Raw genomic sequence first — 21,448 nt, forward strand, 5'->3', positions numbered from 1 at the left:
AGTCGAGCCGATGGGCAACACTACTCCTCTCAGGGGAAAAATCAGCTGCTTTTCAAAGGCAGGCAGATTCCGCTAACCTCCGCCTGGCATGAGATCATGAGACCGCTCAACCTTTCATCCTTCATCTGCTCAACTTATTTGGCCCTTAACCTTTTACTCTTTTCTGTCCCGCAGAAGCTGTGAGAGGGTAGTCTGTCTCCCAACTGTTTCCAAAATTTCGATTGCTGAAATTGAGGAAAGCAGACTTGTTTTCAGCTCAACCGCCATATGTTTTTCAGTTCATTTATCCAAATACAGAGGTGGTAGTAATTCATATCCCACTGGTGAGATTGGGTGTCTGTGCGGGTGACGTTGAACAGCCCACAGCTTCTTGGTCTGGCTCAAACCAAATCCTCATTTGACCCTGTTGGCGAAATCAGAATCTGAGTCGGTATACATGGTGCCTTCTATGGCATCTTCTGTCTGCTGCTCCTGGTTTCTGTCTTTATGGTATTATACAGTATTTGAGTTTGTAAGGGCAGCCACTTGTGCTGCCAAGAACTCTTGAAATGAGTCTACATATGTGATGGATTCAAGACCTTACCTGTTTTGCATGGGAACCCCCTAGCTCTGATTTCATTAGTTTACATTTTTTCAAATAGTTTTTTGGATTGCATGCAGAGGTGCACCCACTGATGATGCCGAGTGTTTTTCCAGACTGGCAGGTCAAGCTTGGGATAAACAAGCTGCTTCATGCTGCTTTCATGAAGAAGTACAACATAGATTGCCGCCTTGTAGTCACAGAGGTTAAGCGTGTGTGTGTTGGTGTGCGTGCATGTGTATGACGTCCATACGAGACAGAACAAAGACACACTGTGCATGTCTAAATGTGTGTTTGCATGTGTTTAAGTGTGAGTGAGTCTTTGTGCGTCAGGCTCTGTGTCAGTCAAACGAGCAGCCAACGTGTAGGCTTCATGATGCAAATTATGACCCAAACACACGCACACACACACACACGCACACACGCACGCACACACACACACACACACACACACACACACACACACACACACACACACAGGTCAGGTCATTTATCTGGCTGATGTGCCACAGCATTTTGGACAATCATTGACTCTAGCTGTCTGAGCGTACACACACATGCACATTCAGCCTCCATTCATTCAGTCATTCAGACACAAACAACCTTGATGCAATCTCCACCTGAAAAATGCATAACAATAAGGCGGAAGGAAGAACAAGTGTGCTTCTTGTAGCAACCAACCATCAATAAAATCAAATAAAACACAGAATATTAAAACAAAATGCTACTTTGGTATTTTTCTTTGACAATTGATATTAGGTACAAACTCTTCTGGATCACCAAACATCCTGATCTCACCAGAATATCAATATTATAGAATTATGAAAAATAATATTTCAAAAACAATCAAAATAGTAAATACTTGAAAAACAATGACCCACTCCTTAAAAATGTGACCGCAAAACACATGAAACTCATTTTCTCGCCTTATATGTCAGTTACCATGAAAACAACGCCCCCTGCTGTCCACCAATATGTGCTACACTTTATCGGCTGCTGTTATTGTAACAAAGGAGCAGAGCCAACAAAGCTGAAACGTAGAGGAAACACAAAGGAAAGCACGCTGGCCTTTGTTCCACACTCCCTCTGTAATTTGGCTGCCTTGTTGACTCTGCACTTTAAGCACACACTGAAACACACACACAACACACGCACACACTGCTTATTTAGTTTGTATTTAGACTTTATCCTGTAATGTAGAGATTTCTGCTTGCAGTTTTTATACTGGTTGCAGTTCATGAAGCTTCAAAGAAATATTTTATGTATTAATTTTTATAATTTATTCATCTTAATGCTTCGGTCCATTGCTGGTTTCCGATTCTAAATAGTAACAAAAAAAATCCTTGAATATGAACTTTTATGTTGTATTTTTACCCAAACACTACATACATGATCTTAATATCCCTGCTGTGAAGGTGATATGTCATCAGATCATATATACATAAATAATCCACATCTAATCCGCAAAAACCATCCACCATTCCTTGATTCCATTCCACTAATCTTTCCATATTCCTCCTCAATCTATATCACTATATCATGATCTATACTAACTCCCTGCTGCCCCTAAACAAACCATTAACGCCTGATAATGGCATAAATCCTCCGACACACTTATTTAATCTTTGACAGATGACACAGATAAATCAAAGCTGCACGTGAGCAAGGAGCTAGAAAAGAACAATCGTATTCCACATCGACGCTTGTGAGTTTTGAATATAATTCTTCAACAGTCACTTTTTTTTTTATCACATTAATGCAATCATAGCCAAGTACACAACTTAATTCTGTAACGTTTACTAATTCAGGAAAAGTTGTTCAAGATGCTGATTATCAGGACCCCATGATGCTCATCAAGGAGTTACAACTTCCAGTATATGTTAACATACTATATAGCATATTAATGTAGACATAAGAAAACGCAAGATAAGAGCACGATTGAAACTCAAACAACATCAACAAAAACAAATTGGAGAGAAATTTCCAAAAACTAAACGGGCATGTTATCCCATATTTCCTGCATTAATTCACTTGTTATGTCACATTTAGAGAGCAATCTGCAGGTAGATGTTGTTGTTTTGGAATAAATCATGCTTTGATATTCTAGTGTTAGTGTTAGTGGTGTGGGGAAAGATTACTGTAGATTACGGCACACTGTGCAGTAAATATAAATTACTGCAATACCAGCCATGTGGTAACAGATTAAAATAACACAGAACATCAGAGAAATCAGCTCCCATTCCCATTATCCCTATTATTGGACTACCTGGCAATGTTTCCACATTTCAAACCCAAACATCTCAAATTTACGGAATCACTCAAAATAACTTGAGGATGTTCAAGCTGCTTCAAGATTATCCTGCTGCTTCTGCTCCGCCTGTTTTTTGCAGGAAATGGCACTGATGCTGGGGAGTTTTCCACCTCTGCTCCTGCTGTGAGGAATCTCTTTGCAGGTGTTCATCTCTTGTGGCTTGGCTCTGCATATTCCCGCTGACCAAGCCAACTAATTCAGACTTGGTTGTGTCCGCTGATACATTATTTGTCTGATACAGACAGACAGTGAAGATGAGTAAAAAGGGTTGAAAATGTTATTTGAGAAGTTCATGATGTGACTGTTGTACTTTATGATTTAGATGCTGACAGTTTTAGCCCACAGGGTGTCACTGTTGTACAGCTACAAGAGGGAACAAAATGATAGGCAGACCCTTGATGCTACTGTCTGCTACTGTGTTGCTTATTATCTGTTGGCCTAAGTCAGTGTGTATTCATCAGAAGTTATGAAGTCTTACACCTGAGACCTTACTGTGAAAAACAGACACAAAAAGAGATTAGTCAGAAATAATTTATTGTTGATATTTCTAATTGCAAAAATAAATACAAAAAATGTCTCAAGAAGAGAACTACCATCTCTCCTTAATCACTTTTGGCTCCTAGCCAGTTATCCAGTTGTTTTTGACGGATCGTTGTTGTAGCTATTTTCCTGTTTATTCATGTATCACCTCATCGTTTTGCTATAATTGCCTGCCTATTGACAACACGATGGCAAGCAAAGGCAGGAAAAGGAGTGGCGGGTGTTGGGGGGCTGCAGTGGCTCAGTCTGCAGATCACTTGGCTGGTAGCTGAAGGGTCGCCGATTCGCGTCTCAAGAGGACCAAGATAAAACGGACGATGGACTGGTGGCGGGAGGGGTGCCGGCCCATCTCAAGGGCACTACTGAGGTGCCCTTGAGCAAGGCGCCTAACCCCCAAATTGCTCCCGACTGCAAGGGGTCGCCCCCCCTTAAACATTAGACTGCAATCCACACATCCATTCATGCCAGTCAAAACTGTGAACTGTGTCATTTAACAAGATAATCAATTAATTCTGCGTCATCATCGGTGTACGTCACTTTACCTGGAACACGATGTGTGCATGACTGAATACTATGAATTCCACCGTCCAAGTACACACGTTAGTAAAAATTTATTCTGACAGAAATGACAAAACTCAATCTAAACCTCAAGTGATTTTGCAATGTGTGTATTAGCGTTGATGTAAAAAAGAGCCACACTCAACAGGACGACTACAATTTCTTTTTTATTTTATCTTCAAGTCCCCATGAGCTCAATGAGAAGTGGGAGGTGAATATGTTTGTCGAGGAGATTCCAGTAAGTCACGTGATTTCACTGAAGTGCCACATGCTGGATCGATTAGAGCAGGGATGGGGAACCTTTTTCCTATTGCGGGTCATTTTGATGTTGCCTTCAGCCCTCAGGGGCCATAATAAATTATCGGACAAAACTTTTGCTGACAGGGGGGAGGATGTTATTATGTTTCTCCAAGAGATTCCATTAAGTCACGTGATTTCACTGGAGTGTACTGCAGCAACGCGGTTACCAATTTGGAGCTAATGTTCTCTTCTCTCTAGCTCTGGGTTCCATTTGATTGCATGTAGATGACAATATCAACTTTATTTCATTATAGATGATGTCAGAGAAGCTTTCCTGGAGCTGCTATCAGACAAAAACAAAACAAAACAACACTTAGAGACACAAATTTATTAAAGTTTGTATTTTTCTTTGCTAATATACGATCATAACTGTTGATGATGTAAATAAGTTTTTTAAATGTATTGTACATATGTTTCAATAATATCAGCTGTTTTATGGTTGTCTCAATCACCTTCCTAATTTCTACTTTTCAACCAAAAGCAAATCTCCTTTCAGTGATTGAAGCTTTCCAGTGACCTCACAGGTTAACACACTGGAACTAAGTGATAAAATCAAGTTTGTTAGATAATAACTACAACAAAGTCGTGAGTGTATTGTTATCATTGGAAAATGTACTTACCTATAATTCTACCTACTTATATATTCACACATGTCATATATGGACACAAGTGATTTAGGTGGATGATGAAGAGAGCAGCAAGGATGAGAATGAGTGTAGGAGGAGAGAGGAAGAGCAGCAAAAATAAATACAAAAAATGTCTCAAGAAGAGAACTACCATCTCTCCTTAATAATTTTTCGCTCCTAGCCAGTTATACAGTTGTTTTTGACAGATTGTTGTTGTAGCCATTTTGCGGTTTATTTATGTATTACCTCATCATTTTGCTATAATTGCCTGCCTATTGACAGCATGATGGCAAGCAAAGGCAGGAAAAGGAAAGGCAGGTCCTGGGGGGCGGCAGTGGCTCAGTCTGCAGAGTCACTTGGCTGGTAGCTGAAGGGTCACCTGTTCAAGTGTCAGGACGACCAAGATAAAACAGACAGGCTGGTGGCTGAAGCAATGCCAGCGCATCTCCTGGGCACTGCCGAGGTGCCCTTGAGCAAGGCACCTAAACCCAAAATTGCCCCTGGGCGCCTGCAAGGGGTAGCCCCCCTCACTCGGCATCTCTCCACAATTTTTGCTGTATACAGACCTTGTTTGCATGGGGGTGTTTGCATGTGTGTGTTTCTGTCTGTGTACAACAACAATGTGCATACAACTGAGTGAGGAAAAGAATTTCCCCTCCGGGATCAATAAAAGTGTTTCTCTTTCTCTCTCTTGACAACAAATCTGGGTTGCATTGGGAACAACGCCTCTCCTGTGTTTCCCCACAATCACATGTTTTCACAGAAACCAAGAAAGCAGTTAAATAGGAGGAACAACAGCGCAGACCAGTCAGAGGAGGTGAAGACACACTCACACACATACGCGCAGCAGACAGATTTGAATTGTCACGCTGCAGCATTTTACTTCTGACAACATGGCTGGTGAGTACTAAATTAAATGAGGACATATACAGAACCTCAGGGGGGAAAGGTTTCTTTATTATTATTATCACATTTGAAATGTCTGCCACCGAAGTTTTGTTCTCATGTGTGTGGGTCAGACACACTGATGGTTGTTCTCCTGGCGTTCTATTTGCTATGATTCCTTGTTTCTTATGTAAACATTCAGGCAGGTCAGCTTGAAAGCAAAAGGTAAATTGACCCCGTATGTGCTGGATTACAAATGATTTTCACAGATCTGACTCCCAGGTGTTTAACATTACATTGCAATCCACACATCCATACATGCCAGTCAAAACTGTGAACTGTGTCATTTAACAAGATAATCAGTGAATCTGCGTCATCATTGGTGTACGTCACTTTACCTGGAACACGATGTGTGCATGACTGAATACTATGAATTCCACCGTCGAAGTACACACGTTAGTAAAGATTTATTCTGACAGAAATGAGTGTGTGGTGTAAAAATCAAATGACCTCACCGACGTGTGATGTGTGTGTCGTGTTCTTTCTCAAACAAAACCTCAAGTGATTTTGCAATGAGTGTATTGACCTTCATGTAAAAAAGATCCACACTCAACAGTCGACAATTTCTTTTTTATTTTATTTCTTTCCTTCAAGTCCCCATGAACTCAATGAGAAGTAGGAGGTGATTATGTTTCTCGAGGAGATTCCAGTAAGTCACGTGATTTCACTGAAATTCCACATGCTGGATCGATTAGAGCAGGGGTGGGGAACCTTTTTCCTATTGCGGGCCATTTTGATGTTGCCTTCAGTAGACTTCAGGTGATTTTACTGAAGTGCCACACGCTGGATCGATAAGAATAAGAGTAGAAAAGCTAATCAGAGTAGGAGGAGAAAACATTTACAATATGCACTGTATGTAGGTAGCAGCACAAATCAGTGCAGTGTGTACTTTGAGCTGACATACCCTGTTTTTGATTCTGACTGATTCTAGTTTGTCCACATAATAAAGTTCAAACATTGAAATCTTGTAGCCTAGTGACCTGACAGAGGCCCAGTTTGACACCACCAAAAGTTAAATCATAGTCAAACTGGAGTCAGACAGAGAGGCTGTGGTGCCGTAGATGTGCACATGAAGTAATCTGTGATATGTTTGGAAAAAGAAGGAAAAGCAAAGACACAAATGCACCGTGTTGTGATCATACATCATCATTATTCTCATTATTTTCTTCCAGGGTCAAGTGATGAGATGAGGATTATCCTGTTGGGAAAAAGCGGAGCTGGCAAAAGCAGTTTGGCAAACACCATATTTGACAGATCGTTGTTGTAGCCATTTTCCTGTTTATTAATGTATCACATCAGCGTTTTGCTATAATTGACTACCTATTGACAGCAAAGGCAGGGAAAGGAAAGGCGGGTCTTGACAACAAATCTGGGTTGCATTGGGAATAACTCCTCTCCTGGGTTTCCCTACAATCACATGGTTTCACAGAAGCCAATAAAGCAGCTAAATAGGAGGGACAGCAGCGCAGACCAGTCAGAGGAGGTGAAGACACACTCACACACACACACAGCAGACAGATTTGACACAGATTTTGTCACTCTGCAGCAGCTTCCTTCTGACAACATGGCCGGTGAGTACTAAACTTAAATGAGGACATATACAGAACCTCAGGGGGGAAAGGTTTCTTTATTATTATTATCACATTTGAAATGTCTGCCACTGAAGTTTTGCTCTCATGTGTGTGGGTCAGACACACTGATGGTTGTTCTCTTGGCGCTCTATTTGCTATGATTCCTTGTTTCTTATGTAAACATTCAGGCAGGTCAGCTTGAAAGCAAAAGGTAAATTGACCCCGTTTGTGCTGGATTAGAAATCATTTTCACAGATCTGACTCCCAGGTGTTTAACATTAAATTGCAATCCACACATCCATACATGCCAGTCAAAACTGTGAACTGTGTCATTTAGCAAGATAATCAGTGAATCTGCGTCATCATTGGTGTACGTCACTTTACCTGGAACACGATGTGTGCATGACTGAATACTATGAATTCCATCATACAAGTTAACACGTTAGTAAAGATTTATTCTGACAGACATGAGTGTGTAGTGTAAAAATCAAATGACCTCACTAAGGTGAAATGTGACGTGTAATGTGTGTGTCGTGTTCTTTCTCAAACTAAACCTCAAGTGATTTTGCAATGAGTGTATTGACCTTCATGTAAAAAAGATCCACACTCAACAGTCGACAATTTCTTTTTTATTTTATTTCTTTCCTTCAAGTCCCCATGAACTCAATGAGAAGTAGGAAGTGAATATGTTTCTGGAGGAGATTCCAGTAAGTCACATGATTTCACTGACGTTCCACATGCTGGATCGATAAGAGTAAGAGTGGAAAAGATAATAAGAGTAGGAGGAGAAAACATTTACATTATGAACTGTATGCAGGTAGCAACACAAATCAGGGCAGTGTGTACTTTGAGCGGACATACCCTGTTTTTGATTCTGACTGATTTCGTTCTAGATTGTCCACATAATAAAGTTTAAACATTGAAATCTCGTAGCCTAGTGACCTGACAGAGGCCCAGTTTGACAGAACCAAAAGTAAAATCAAACTCAAACTGGAGTCAGACAGAGAGGCTGTGGTGCCGTAGATGTGCACATGAAGTAATCTGTGATATGTTTGGAAAAAGAAGGAAAAGCAAAGACACAAATGCACCGTGTTGTGATTATACATCATCATTATTCTCATTATTTTCTTCCAGGCTCAAGTGATGAGAGGAGGATTGTCCTGTTGGGAAAAAGCGGAGCTGGCAAAAGCAGTTTGGCAAACACCATATTTGGAGAGAGCATGTTCAAGGCCAAACTTTCCTCTAAATCAGTAACAAGTTACTGTCAGGCAGAGAGCAAAACTGTCAATGGAAGAAGGATTAAATTGATCGACACTCCTGGTTTCTTTGACACAGAGATGAAGGAGGAGGAGCTGAAGCCTGAGATGGTGAAGTGTATCTCAGAGTGCCTTCCTGGGCCTCATGCTTTTCTCCTTGTGCTGAAAGTGGAAACATTCACACAGCAGGAGAACGATGTTATCAAGAAAATTACACAGTATTTCTCTGAAGAAGCTTGGAAGTACACCACAGTTGTCTTCACCCATGGTGACCAGCTCGAAGAAAATGAAATCAAGAAGTTTGTTGTTAACAATGAACTTCTGAGGGGTTTGGTGGAGAAGTGTGGCGGCCGGTGCCACGTCATTGACAATAAATACTGGAAAGACAACCAGCAGGATGAATACAGGAGCAACAAGTTCCAGGTGAAGCAGCTGCTCAACACGATAGAGAAGATGGTGGAGGGGAACGGAGGAGGTTGCTACACCAACGAGATGCTACAGGCATTGAAGAACAAGCAACTTCTGATCAAACTTGGATGTTATTCATTAGCAGCGTTGTTGGGAGCTCTTTTAGGAGGAGTAGGTTTACCTTATCTTGTATGTATGAGTGCAACCAAAGCTGTTTTCACCGGAGCAGCTTTAGGTGCAACCGCACGTTATGCAGCTGGAGAATGTACAACAACAAATGAGGCTGTCGTAAAGCCAGTTGAGGCTATGATAGAGAAAGGTATCGACCTGTCTGAAAGAGTTTACACTGACATAAAAAAACAGTTTGGTGAGGACAAGATGGATTGATCCACAGTTGCGATTACCAAATTAAATGAAAAAGGGAGTGGGGCGGGGGGATTACAGAAACAGAGCAACGCGGTTACCAATTTGGAGCTAATATTCGCTTATCTCTAGCTCTGGGTTCCATTTGATTGTATGTAGATAACTATATCAACTTTATTTCATTGTAGATGTATTGTAGCTTTCCCTGGAGCTGCTATCTGACAAAGACAAAACAAAACTGCACTTAGAGACAGAAATGTGTCAAAGTTTGTATTTTGCTTTGCTGATATACGATCATAACTGGTGATGATGTAAACATGTTTTTTAAATGTATTGGACATATCTTTAAATAACATCAGCTGATTTATTGTTGTCTCAATCACCTTCCTAATTTTTGCATTCATTTGAAATCATTGTTGCTTATGTATGTAGAATCCAGTTATCAGATTACGCTAAACAAAAAGCAAATAAAACCCACGGACCTTCTGAGGTTAACCAGCTTCAGCTATGTTCACTTATTCAGCCATTAGCAGCTTTAGCCTGATTGAATTCATCAGGGGTCCAGATGTCTTGCTCTATCAGCACTGCTCACTGCTGGACTCACTGCAGAATTACACATTGTGAATATTTGTGAATTATTACAATAAAGTGAAATAGTCAGAAAGTGTGTGCTTCTTTTTAATGATATATGTTTAGTATCTCAAATTCCTAAGGGATTTGTTGAATCTGTGATTTGTTCTCTCTTTGATCACTAGAGAGCGCTGTGGGCTTGTTGAACAACCAAGTGTCAACCAAAAGCAAATCTCCTTTCAGTGATTGAAGCTTTCCAGTGACCTCACAGGTTAGCACAGTGGAACTTAGTGACAAAATCAAGTTTGTTAGATAATAACTACAACAAAGTCGTGAGTGTATTGTTATCATCGGAAAATGTACTTACCTATAATTCTACTTACTTATATATTCATACATGTCATATATCAAACAACAAAATAAATACAGTTCTCCTGTATTGATACAAGTGATAGAGGTGGATGATGAAGACAGCAGCGAGGATGAGAATGAGTGTAGGAGGAGAGAGGAAGAGCAGCTTAGCTCTCTCCTCTGCTGCTGACAGAAGTTTCAGTAGAGCTCTGCGTTGCTGAGTCACCAAATTCTCAGCCGCTAAACATAGTTCCACACCGCGCTTCATCTCAAGTCAAGCTGTTAATACCAATGCGCGCGCACACGCACACACACACACACACACACACACACACACACACACACACACAGGATCCGATTAATCTGAGCTAATACTTTCACTAGTTCTGCTGTCCATTCCCTCTTATCTTTTATGGCTTATCCATGTTTAGTTTACATTTCAACCAGTGATTTCATGCTTCACACATTAAATACAGTAATAATGACGTGACGAGTTCAGATGAGTTTTTTTCGAGCAGTGCGCTGTCCTCAAAAAGTTCAAACCACTGCGTGAAGAAATGTCCAATATTGGCAAGAAATTCCCCTGTTATTTCCTGTTGCAGTGTTGATTGGACATCCTGGGATGTAATTGATAGGTCAGTGGTGTGACATCAGTACGTTGTCGTCATCAGTTGCATAGAGCTGAGTTATGGCGCGCACGTGAGAGATCTTCTTCACAGCCTTGTGAAACGCCCCCTTTACATCCACTGACTCATTGGCTATAATGCTATAATGGAGAGAAAAGAGAGCGAGAGAGAGAGAGAGAGAGAGAGAGAGAGAGAGAGAGAGAGAGAGAGAGAGAGAGAGAGAGAGAGAGAGAGAGAGAGAGAGAGAGAGAGAGAGATGAGGAAGAGGAGGAAAGAGAGGAAAAGCATTATGGACTCCACAGAAGGAATCACGATACAAACACCCAGAAGTCCGGTCTGGATACATAAACATGAGAGAACTACTGCGGCGACGAGTTCATAGATTTGCTAAATGAGTAGACAAGATACCCTTGAGCAAGACAAGGAATACCTTCAGTTTAACTTTACAGTGAAAAATGAACTTGTAAAGTAGAAGAACTGAGTTTCCAACACTTCAAAATTATTCGTAACGTTTTCCCCTTTAACAAGGTTTCACACACATACAATTTCTGAGTGTTTGATATTTTTGATCAACTGGCAATTGCAAGAAAATGTTATCCAAGCGCATTAAAGAAGTCAATGCGAATGAAGTGCAATATGTTGAGCGCATTTAGATGAATTAATCCCCCACCAAGCAAGTAATGTTATACATTTTTTTTATAATGCATAACATTACCTCAGTTTTTCTTCTTTGCAAGCTGTTCCTGTTGTTGTTTCTCAGCTTTCCGTTTCTTGTACTGGGCTATCTCAGCCATCTGCAGCGCGTGGGCCTTTTGCCTGTTGGGATGAAGCGAACAGCGTGAACGTAGCGCACACACACTGACACTGTTTTATGTTGTTCATCTATCCCGGCAGCTGCCTAATTCAACAGAAAAGATGGAACAGGGAGTGAAGTAGATGGAAGAAATGCTCCTCCTCCTCTTCAATAGTTACGGCTAAAGCGTATGGATTTCAGTTGTTTTTGGTGCGGAGAACAGGCAGCGCGTGTTGATGGGTGTAAAATGTTGTGGCAACGGAAGAGGTCAAAGTAAAACGTGGTGCAGAAAGGACAGACTCTCCTACCCAGGCTTGAGTTGTGGAGGTACAGGAAGAGGTTTGGTAAATCCATCTCTCCCTACAAGGAAGTAGGTCTCCTCTATTTCTTTACTCTGATAAAGCAGAAGGAGAGGAAGAGAAGAAGAGGAAGGCAGGGAGATGGTCTCACATGCATCAAGAGATTTGTGCTGCTGTTTAGCTCTCGTCTTGGTCATACCTTGAGTTCTGTCCTGCCCCTTAGCTCAACCTTGTACCCGAGATTCATTTCCAGCAGGACCTTCACTGTACTTTCATGGACGTGGATCCTGTAAGCTGCAATGACGGAGGTGACACAAATCTCTTGGATGAGTCCTGGCAGAAGCTGTGGCCACTTCGAGCTAGCTTACAATTTGCACAAGAATGTTCAGCTTTGTGACTTACGCATCCCAGTGGACTCCATACGAGAGGCAGTGGTCACCGTGTCTCCAAATAAACAATAGCGGGGCATGGTGAGACCCACCACACCAGCTACACATGGACCTAATACACACAAATACACAATTAGAACTCTTTCAGGTAAAACCTTAGGATTTATACTTTTCTATCTTTAAATCTCCCTCACCTGTGTGGAGTCCTATACGTATCCTGACAGGAACATCAGGCATATGTCTCATTTTGAAGGTCCCCACAGCGCTCAAGATGTCCAGGGCCATATTCGCTATTTCTGCAGCATGGCGGTTGCCATTCGGGACAGGAACACCTGATGCAACCATGTATGCATCACCGATGGTCTCCACCTGGAGCAGAGCAGAATGGTAGACGGGCAGTGTCATGTGGTTGAATGCATGAGGGGGTAATGTAATGCATCACCCGTTATAGCGCCACCTTGTAGACGTCGTGGTTTCCTATGATGGCGTCGAACAGCGTGTAGAGGTCATTGAGGAGGTCGACCACCTCGATGGGCTCGCTGTTGGCCGAGATGGTGGTAAAGCCGACGATGTCGCTGAAATAAAGCGACACATGATCAAAGTGCTCCGGTTCGACTGTTCCACCCACCATCAACGCCTCTGCTACACACCTAGACAAGACACAAACACAACATTATCTTCATTGATTTCTTCTATAGGTGCAGTAACCACGACACCCTGGTACACTTCTCAGCACTTATAAATGCTTTCTGTGCTGATTGAGGTCCGCTTCAGGTCTTAACCTACGCAGGCAGCATCTGCTTCAGTAACTTCTCCGTCTTCTGCTTCTCGATCTCCAGCTCCTCCGTCCTCTCTCTGATCAGCTCCTCCAGGTTGGACGAATACTGCTCCAGCATCCTCAGCATGGAGTCGATGATGTTGGTTTTCCTCCCTTGGTTGATGTTCTTAAACTGAGAGGAGAGGAAAGTAAACAACAACAACAATTAACAATCAGAACCAACAGTCCAACCAATATGAAGCACCAGTCTCTCACTGTGCTTCATATGAGTTACCTGGTCAAAGATCTCCTCAAAACTGGGCCTCCTTTCCGGTTGTTCGTTCCAGCACATTTTCATCAGCTGGATACACTCTAACGGAGCGAAGTCTGCACTGACCACCGGCCGACACAGCGGAGGAGGTTTACGGACCTTCTCTAGTATATCTGCAGCACAAGGAACCACCATTGATTAACCAAGATTTTGGTTAATTCCGAAGGTTGGTTGTGATGGATCAACAGATGGATGTTGTCTTGCCTGTGGCAGAAAGGTCCAGCATGCAGAATGGAGGTCCTCTAACCACCACCTCCTGCATGATGATGGCAAAACTGTAAACATCACCAGGCAGAGTTCCATGGAGACCAGAATGTCCAGTCCTCAAGATCTCTGGAGCCGTCCATAGCAACTCTGGAAGGGACAAGGGCCACACACACACACACACACACACACAACTTCTTCAATCTTTGAGGAGAGTTAACACAGCATTTTGAGAAAGGTTTAGGGTTAGGGTGAACACGTCAATTCTTTGTATTTCTATGTTATTGTTCTCGCACCCTCTGCAGGCGGTTCAAAGTATGGCAACCTCAGCGCGTCCAGAACCTCATTGTAATTGTAATCAGTAATTTTCAGGACAAAGCGCCCGTCCACCACACAATTACGGGACTTCAGACGGGTGTGGCACAGGCCCTTATTGTGGAGGTACTTCATACCCTGAGATAGAAAATAGGAAGAATGCTGATTAGCTTTTATCTGAAATTTTGAATTCATGGTGTTTGTCCAAAGTGTCAAATCCTTCCATCTTCACCTTAATCAGATCCATAAGGAGTGATGACTTAAACATCCAGTCGAGTTTGACGTCCTCATTCATGAGAAGGTCCTCCAAGCTGCCTCTGGAGCAGAACTCAGTCAAAATGGCAAAAACCCCACAGTCATTAAAGAAGCCAACAAAAGTGTTAATGTTCTCATGCCGCATGTCCTTCATCTGCAGACAGGAAAGAAAGAGTGGCGAAAGAAAAATGAGGACATTCATTTCAGAGCTCAGCCTCACGTTTGCTTTTAATCTAAATCTAAAATCAAATCTACTTTACGATGCTAATCTGTGGTGTTTTTATGTTGCTACAAAGCACTTTGAGTCGCCCTCTGTGTTTTTATACTGCTCTGTTTTTGGTCCTTATTCCCTAAAAATCTAATATTATTATATTATAATTATAAATTTAATTGAATGAACTCCTGAAATAACAATTCAGAGGAAGGAAAAAAATTGATGAAGTCCACCATCAACCTATTTTCCTTACATACCAGTGCAAACACATGGCTGGTTTTTGGGTTGATGCTCCTGAACATGCCATCGGGGAGTCTCTTCAGCCACGCCCAGTCACCCTAACATCCAGAAATAAAAAACAATCCATCATTCATTTCTTTCCTTTCTCTCCTCCCTTTTCAATCCCTTCACAACTCATCATTTACTGTTTCATTTTGTTTGCTACCCTCTCCTCTCGTTTCAGACACTTCGCTTCCTTCCCTGGTATGTGATTGTCTAACCCTAACCCTAACCCTAACCTGCTTAGTTTCACCCTTCCCTCGTCATGCTTCCCTCCTGACTGTGTGTGTGTTTGTGTGTTGGTCTGTCTGTCCTTCCCAGGTTCTTCTTTGTCTCCATATGTGTATTCTCACCTCATAAATGACCACGTTGGAGTTCTCGTAGGTGGCCGGGGACATGGTGGAGACTTCTGAGGCGATGCTGCGGTCCGAAGCCGTCCTCATGCCACTGGTCAAGCTGTCCTCCAAACTCAGCTTCTACAAGGACAAAGGGTCGGGAGGTTCCATTTCAGTCTCTCACTGGTTTTCCAATGTTGTGAGTTCTGAAACAACCAACAAGGCAAACAAATCAAAATCATCCAGACGGGGTACTGACCTTGTTGCTAAGTGACGGGTTGATGAATGTGACATCGTTCAGCGTCAGGATGATCTTGTTTGGACCTTTGACCATTCGAATCTGATGGAGGCGCCGCCTAGGCAACAAGGGAAAAGGGGAAAGACGATGGTGTTTTGTGGGGATTCTAATTTTGCCTGACAGCATTATGTGGACGTCTCCATGACTTCGTACCTGATGCAGTAAATCAGAGCAAAAGCAAGAATAGAAGACGTGATCGCACCAAGGAACATGCTGATGGTCAAGTACAAATCCACGCCTGGAACAAGAAAGCCAACTCGTCATTTTATTTAGGAAAAGCCTTGATTGATGAGGTAAAATAGGAGTTCCTGCCTGTGTGTGTTTGCTCCACACCTCCTGAGCAGATGACTCCTGGAGTAAACCAGCAGGGGGAGTCCTTCCTGGGCGCATATCCATGAGGGAAGTGGATTTCCCGACCCAGAAACCGTACCGCGTCAGCCTCCATGTCGATCCTGTCACCGATCAATAGTAATCAATGTAAGAACATCAACAATTCCACCTGTCAATCTGCTTCTTCTGATCTGATGTCAACCTGTATGTGGGCTTCAGCTCCCATGACAGCCCGTCTGTATCCAGTATTAAGTATTCCATCAGAACTTCTCCAGAGCCGTTGGCCCTGATTGGGTGACTGAAACCCTGAAATGTAAATATCCATGTGGTTGGGACTGTTGTTTGTTAAACTTGATTAATTCTAATTTAATCCAACTTTTTATTCTATCTAATACCTGGAAGTCCAGGTTTCGTGCATGTTGGGCCAAGTTTCCCCCAGACAGCCACTCCCCAGACTGCCGAACAGCCTGGACAGCGTGGGCCATGAACAGGACAGAGCTGTAGATGGTGCCAAAGAGAGGAGAGACCTGCAAGACACACACGTTGATAATAATATGATGTTAGCATGAATCGGAATCGACCCATAGAAGAGAAATGAAGTCCACATATTTGGAATTTTCAGGAGCGATGTTTCAAACATTACCTGCTGTGGCTTTAGTGTCCTCGCCACTTCTCCCCTCTCCATTGCGTCTCTGTAGGCCTCATAGAAGGACACGGTGCGTGAGTCTATGGTGACGGTCAGCACAGCGTCGTAGGCCCTCAGCAGTTTGGTGTTGCTCTTCAGCGCTGGGTAGGTGACATTGCGGTAAGGCAAACTGTACAATAATGTGTCATAGGGCACAAAAACCAGTGAGCCGTCAATCATCTGCATGTCGTAGGCTGACTCCAAGAGAATCTTCTGGACTTCACCGCCGATCAGTACCGAGTGCATGCAGAGGATGACCACTAGGTGGCAGCAGAGAGGAGACATGACAGCATTGTTTGAACCAGTAGGATTTGTAGTAAGTGGTAGAAAATAAATGTCCAGTGTGTCCACCTCTCACCCAGTGGACCTCACCTCGTATGTCTCCCAGTTTGCGGACCTTGGCCAGAGTCCGTCGGATGCTGTGTGGTGAGTTCTCCGTCACGGTGAGCAGCCTGACGGGCAAACCATGGCTCCTCAGAGAATCTGACACCTGGCCGGGAACACAGATGAGTACGAAGCGATGCTCTGGTGATTTGACAGAATGTTGTGATTTTGTATTATTATTATGTATAAATTTAATCAATACCTTTGTGGCTGTTTCCACCCAGATGTCTTCTGGAGAAGAGATGATGCCGATGTGGGCCCACCTGAAGTACTGCATGACACGGTACAGCACCCAGGTGGGTCTCGGCATGGCGCGAGCAAATGTCGGGTGGCTCCGAATGTCGTCCAACTCATAACCAACGCAGCCCCAGGGAAACACAGCCTGAGAGAGGAGACGAGAAGAGACAGGTGAGCATACACCGATCCCACAAACACCACTCACACACACACATACACACACATACATACACACACACACACACACATACACACACACACAAATAACTTACTTTGTTCCAGCCTTTGCTGAGCATTGACGCAGCATCACAATAGCCTGGATTGGCTGGTCCAATGTATCCTGAGGCTTTGGTGTGGAAACCCACAAACGTGTCCAAACCCTTTGACGTCTCACATGGCTCCTGGAGGGACATTCTCCAGTCAATCAATCAATCAATCAATCTATTCTTATCAATTAACTGCTCTGACACTGTCAAGCTGTAAAAGCCTCATTGAATATGTTGATAGAAGTCGACTCACATGTACTTTTTATCCATGTATCATGTACTTTGAGTACTTCTACAGCTGTCACACAGTACAAATTGTGTACCTGCAGGACAGTGTAGTCAAAAGTGGTGGCGTAGGACAGTGACGGGTCCCTGTTGATGCGGTTGATGGCGAGCTGGGCTGCCACATTGGGAAGAGCCTTGGCAAAGAGGGGGTCGCACCCCCAGGGCCCCACCACACCCACACGAAACAAAGCGCCTCCTGCTGGGCACGACAGCAAGCACAGGGAGGCCAGGAGAACAAGGAGGAACTGCGGGAGTCCGTGGACGGTTGGACAGACAGTGGAGAGGGGATGAGTGTTCAGAAGAGGTGGAGGGGGAAACATTTGGAATGGTGGCGAGGAAGTGGAAGGATGAGAAAGAGAAGGAAACCACGAAAGGAGAGGAGGAGAGGAGAGGGAAGGAAAAGTAGGACAGGAAACGGAGGCGGGAGAGACGTGAAGAGGAGGAGGAAGGAGAGAGGATGAGGGGCATCCCGGGTGGAGGTCAGGAGTTTTGTGGCTGGTCTTCTTCTTCCGCATCCTCAGCCTTGCCGCTCCACGATCAGAGAGGGAAGCTGCTTCTGCCCTGTGGAATGAAGGAGTTTAAGGACATGTGGGATGGATTGCAGGCAAACTGTTAGTAAATATTAAATTTCAAAGATTAGTTGTTGTTTATGTTTTTAAACTATTGGAATTTTAATTGGAATCTCTGTTGGTCACTTCAGACTTAGATTGTGGTTCAGTCAGATGCAACAGGATTATCTGATGTGACCGTCATGCCTGTATTGTATCATAATCCTCATGCTAGTGTGGCTGTGGCTGTTAGAGTCTCGGAGACCTTGTTTTCTCTAAATACAAGCATTTCTTCTTAAAATTAGAAAGAATTTGTCAGAGACAGGTCGTGAACAAAAGCAATATCTGTTATTTAGGCGCATTCTGCAAGTTAAGTCATGTGACAAATATCATTAAACTCTCGTTTTGAATACATACAAAGTTCCTTTGTGCTGTTTTCAGAGTGTTTATTGAGGTATAATATTGTTTGTTTGAAAGGTTTTTCATCTTGTGCATTTAGCTACTCCTCCTGAACAAGTATTGCAATATTTAATAATGATTTGTTTTAATTAGACATTTCCTTACCATACATTGTTGAGCTGCACAGATCCATCTAGAGGTCAATACTTTAACCGCCTTCATCACATCTTCATTCAGTTACGTCCAGAAACTCACAAAACATTCTTCTGAGTCTTCACCTTCAGAAAGTAAAGCGACACGACAGTCATTTTTACAGAGGCGACGAAGATTTGCAGTGATTGCGTACATACATGTGAGCTTCTGTCGGTCTACACACGAGTGTGACCTGTCAGATTATACCAAAGCCAATCCAGGCCACTGCTGTAATCCCATTGGATCAATCAGATAAGGAAACAGTGATGAGGGTGGCAAAGACCATTATCATCATTATAAACCCGACAACACGAGATTTAAAACTACTAACATCCAGACAACTGATACCATGAGAAGTAGCAGTACTGTAGGAGGACTGCAGGGCCTTTAGTAGAAGCTGCTGCTGTTATAGTAGCGTTAGTAACTGTATTAGATGTAGTATGAGTGCTGAACTGAAAACACACGATCTAGTTTTTGGAGGCGTACGCAATAAAAACTCAAGAGAGCAAATTTATCACTAAATGCTAATCCACAAATATCCAACTGTCATAAAGATGGCAAATCATAACTGAAACACTCAAAACAGCTCCGACTTTCCAACCCCAAATTCCTCTTGGGCCAATAAATTACTCGTGCTGGTATATCATTTTCTCCAACAACACAAAAGGTTTTATTTCATAGCTATTTTTCAAATGTATACACGATGACAACGATAACATTACATTACATTTACATTACGATCATTTGGCAGACGCTTTTATCCAAAGCGACTTACATTACATTACCACCCTTCGCAGAGGGGGGAGCAATTGAGGGTTCGGTGCCTTGCTCAGGGGCACCCCGGCAGGGGCTCGAACCGGCGACCCTCCAAGCGGAAGCACTACCCACTGAGCCACTGCCTCACTCAACAACTCATAACAAACCTTCAAACTCGTGATGGCTTTTTGTCTTTTTGTCCCAGCGTCCATCTGAGAGGCCAGGGAACGCCGAGTCCTCAAGCACGGCAGAAATGATGGAATGTCCAAGAAATTTCAAACATGCATGCCAGAAGTTAAACTACAACTTCATCCAAACTCAGTTTCTGCCATAAAAACTGTCAGAGTTTCAGCATTTTACATTTGAAAGATGTGATGTTCCTGTAAGATGACAGCTAAACTTCAACGCATCAACACAGATTTTCCAGGCCTTCCTGTCCAGTTTAAACTGAGCAGACGTTTGATTTACTCCAAATCCAGTCCAGCAAATTATGCACAACGTCCTTCCAAACATGTGGTGTTTAACTGGAGGTTGATCATCCCTAACCTGAAGGAAATGGAGAGACAGAGTTCAAAAGGTTCAGTGATGGTGTGACTAATGATTAAGTATTCAGACAATCAAATTATCACATATTTTAAAACCTCTTTCTGACAAACCGTAAAGTTTTTAGAAGACAATTCTTTCCCTTTTTGCTGTACTTTGCTCATCTGACAGCTAGAGGGCAGCAGAGCACAGACTCGCTCCCCTCTCTCTGGGTCAGCCTTGTCGTTTGGTGTGTGTGTGTGTGTGTGTGTGTGTGTGTGTGTGTGTGTGTGTGTGTCTGTCTGTGTCTGTGTGTCTGTCTGTCTGTGCGTGCATGCGTGCGTGCGTGCATGTGTGCGTATCCTTGGACCTGGCCTGGATGACATCATCCAGATTTTGGCCTCATCCCCTCCGGGTCCCGTGTTGCGCAATGTAGCAGAGGAGCTGGTTTGTGTGAGCTCACCGAGGGCCTGCTGGGTTTTGTTGGACTCGTTCTCTCCTCTGAGGTTTCGTCGCTCTGTGTGAGGCCGAGAGTTTCTCAGGCATTAAAGGCTCTTTCTGATGTTATCATGAGTCTTTCAGATGAATTGAATACACTCAGAAGATCCATCCTGCTCTCTCTCTGTTTCAGTCTAGCACAGAGTACATTTTGACCCTCCTGAAGCAGGTCTGCAGCAGGTTCAGCCACAGGTTACTGTAGCATCCAAAGTGGTCTCCTTATATCCAGGCGATGACAGTCCCTGACATTCGGCAACTCTTTGAATTGATAATGAGCTCTTTGCCTCCTGAATGGCACTTATCTTTATGAAACGGCCACTTAACGGTCAGCGATGGAGGGCCCCTCATGCTGAAGACAGAGCGGCACCGCAGCGTGGAGGGGCTGGAGGGGCTAAGCAGACTTTCACATTCTATCAGCGCAGGTCTACAGGTCATAGGTCACAGGTGTGTTCAGATGGCTGCAGATACCCTGTGATGTTGAATCCATCCAACAACTTTTCCTCAACGTGATGTCACAAAGTTTGCTATAAGATTTCTTATTTACCCATAATTGTTACAGTAGCTACGAGTCAAGAATGAAACGCGTACATTTTGCTGCACATTTTCTCCAGCAGTGTTTCATTCTCCACTGCTGAAATGACATCATTTCAGACTAAAGTGCTTCCAACTAAAGTGTTGGATGTTTCAAATAAAGTGTTTTCACATTCATGCTCTAGTTCAAATCACCACAATCATGTACACATGCCAGCAAGTACATCATCACATATACTGTACTTCTATTTCTGCTCCTGGAACCTGGAATGCAGTTGTTAAATACTGTAGAACAGACTTATAAGGGCCTACTGTCGCTCTCGCATATTCTAAATTGACTT

General features: G+C 43.1%; 2 protein-coding genes across 3 annotated transcripts in view; one reads left to right on the forward strand and one right to left on the reverse strand.

Moving 5' to 3' along the window:
* The window catches only part of LOC143017009 (GTPase IMAP family member 9-like), a 116,749-nt gene extending 106,627 nt beyond the window's left edge, over nucleotides 1-10,122 (forward strand). The window contains exons 2-3 of one of the 2 annotated variants that reach the window (XM_076171621.1): nucleotides 5,760-5,815; nucleotides 8,566-10,122. In XM_076171621.1, the coding sequence (XP_076027736.1) occupies nucleotides 5,809-5,815; nucleotides 8,566-9,482 (924 nt within the window). In that variant the 5' untranslated portion in view covers nucleotides 5,760-5,808 and the 3' untranslated portion in view covers nucleotides 9,483-10,122. Of the gene's footprint in view, nucleotides 1-5,759; nucleotides 5,816-7,318; nucleotides 7,432-8,565 lie in introns of those variants that run through there. The other variant, XM_076171620.1, reaches the window with a different exon arrangement.
* Nucleotides 10,123-11,015: 893 nt separating this feature from the next.
* On the reverse strand, nucleotides 11,016-17,981 carry gc2 (guanylyl cyclase 2). The gene is made up of 23 exons (XM_076171624.1): nucleotides 17,700-17,981; nucleotides 17,383-17,511; nucleotides 17,076-17,255; nucleotides 16,862-16,979; nucleotides 16,448-16,749; nucleotides 16,200-16,331; nucleotides 16,007-16,110; nucleotides 15,808-15,926; nucleotides 15,628-15,712; nucleotides 15,436-15,532; nucleotides 15,195-15,317; nucleotides 14,820-14,900; nucleotides 14,326-14,502; nucleotides 14,075-14,231; nucleotides 13,779-13,928; nucleotides 13,539-13,687; nucleotides 13,273-13,436; nucleotides 12,944-13,136; nucleotides 12,681-12,855; nucleotides 12,500-12,598; nucleotides 12,297-12,391; nucleotides 12,107-12,192; nucleotides 11,016-11,145 (listed from the first exon to the last, which is right to left on the reverse strand). The coding sequence occupies exons 1-23, from the start codon at nucleotides 17,979-17,981 to the stop codon at nucleotides 11,016-11,018; spliced, it is 3,327 nt and encodes a 1,108-aa protein (XP_076027739.1).
* Nucleotides 17,982-21,448: the final 3,467 nt, after the last annotated feature.

The sequence above is a fragment of the Genypterus blacodes genome, unplaced genomic scaffold (assembly GCF_046128005.1).
Source record: "Genypterus blacodes isolate CSIRO-AG114 ecotype Tasmania unplaced genomic scaffold, CSIRO-AGI_Gbla_v1 ptg000260l_1, whole genome shotgun sequence".
In the NCBI taxonomy this organism is placed as follows: Eukaryota; Metazoa; Chordata; class Actinopteri; order Ophidiiformes; family Ophidiidae; genus Genypterus; species Genypterus blacodes.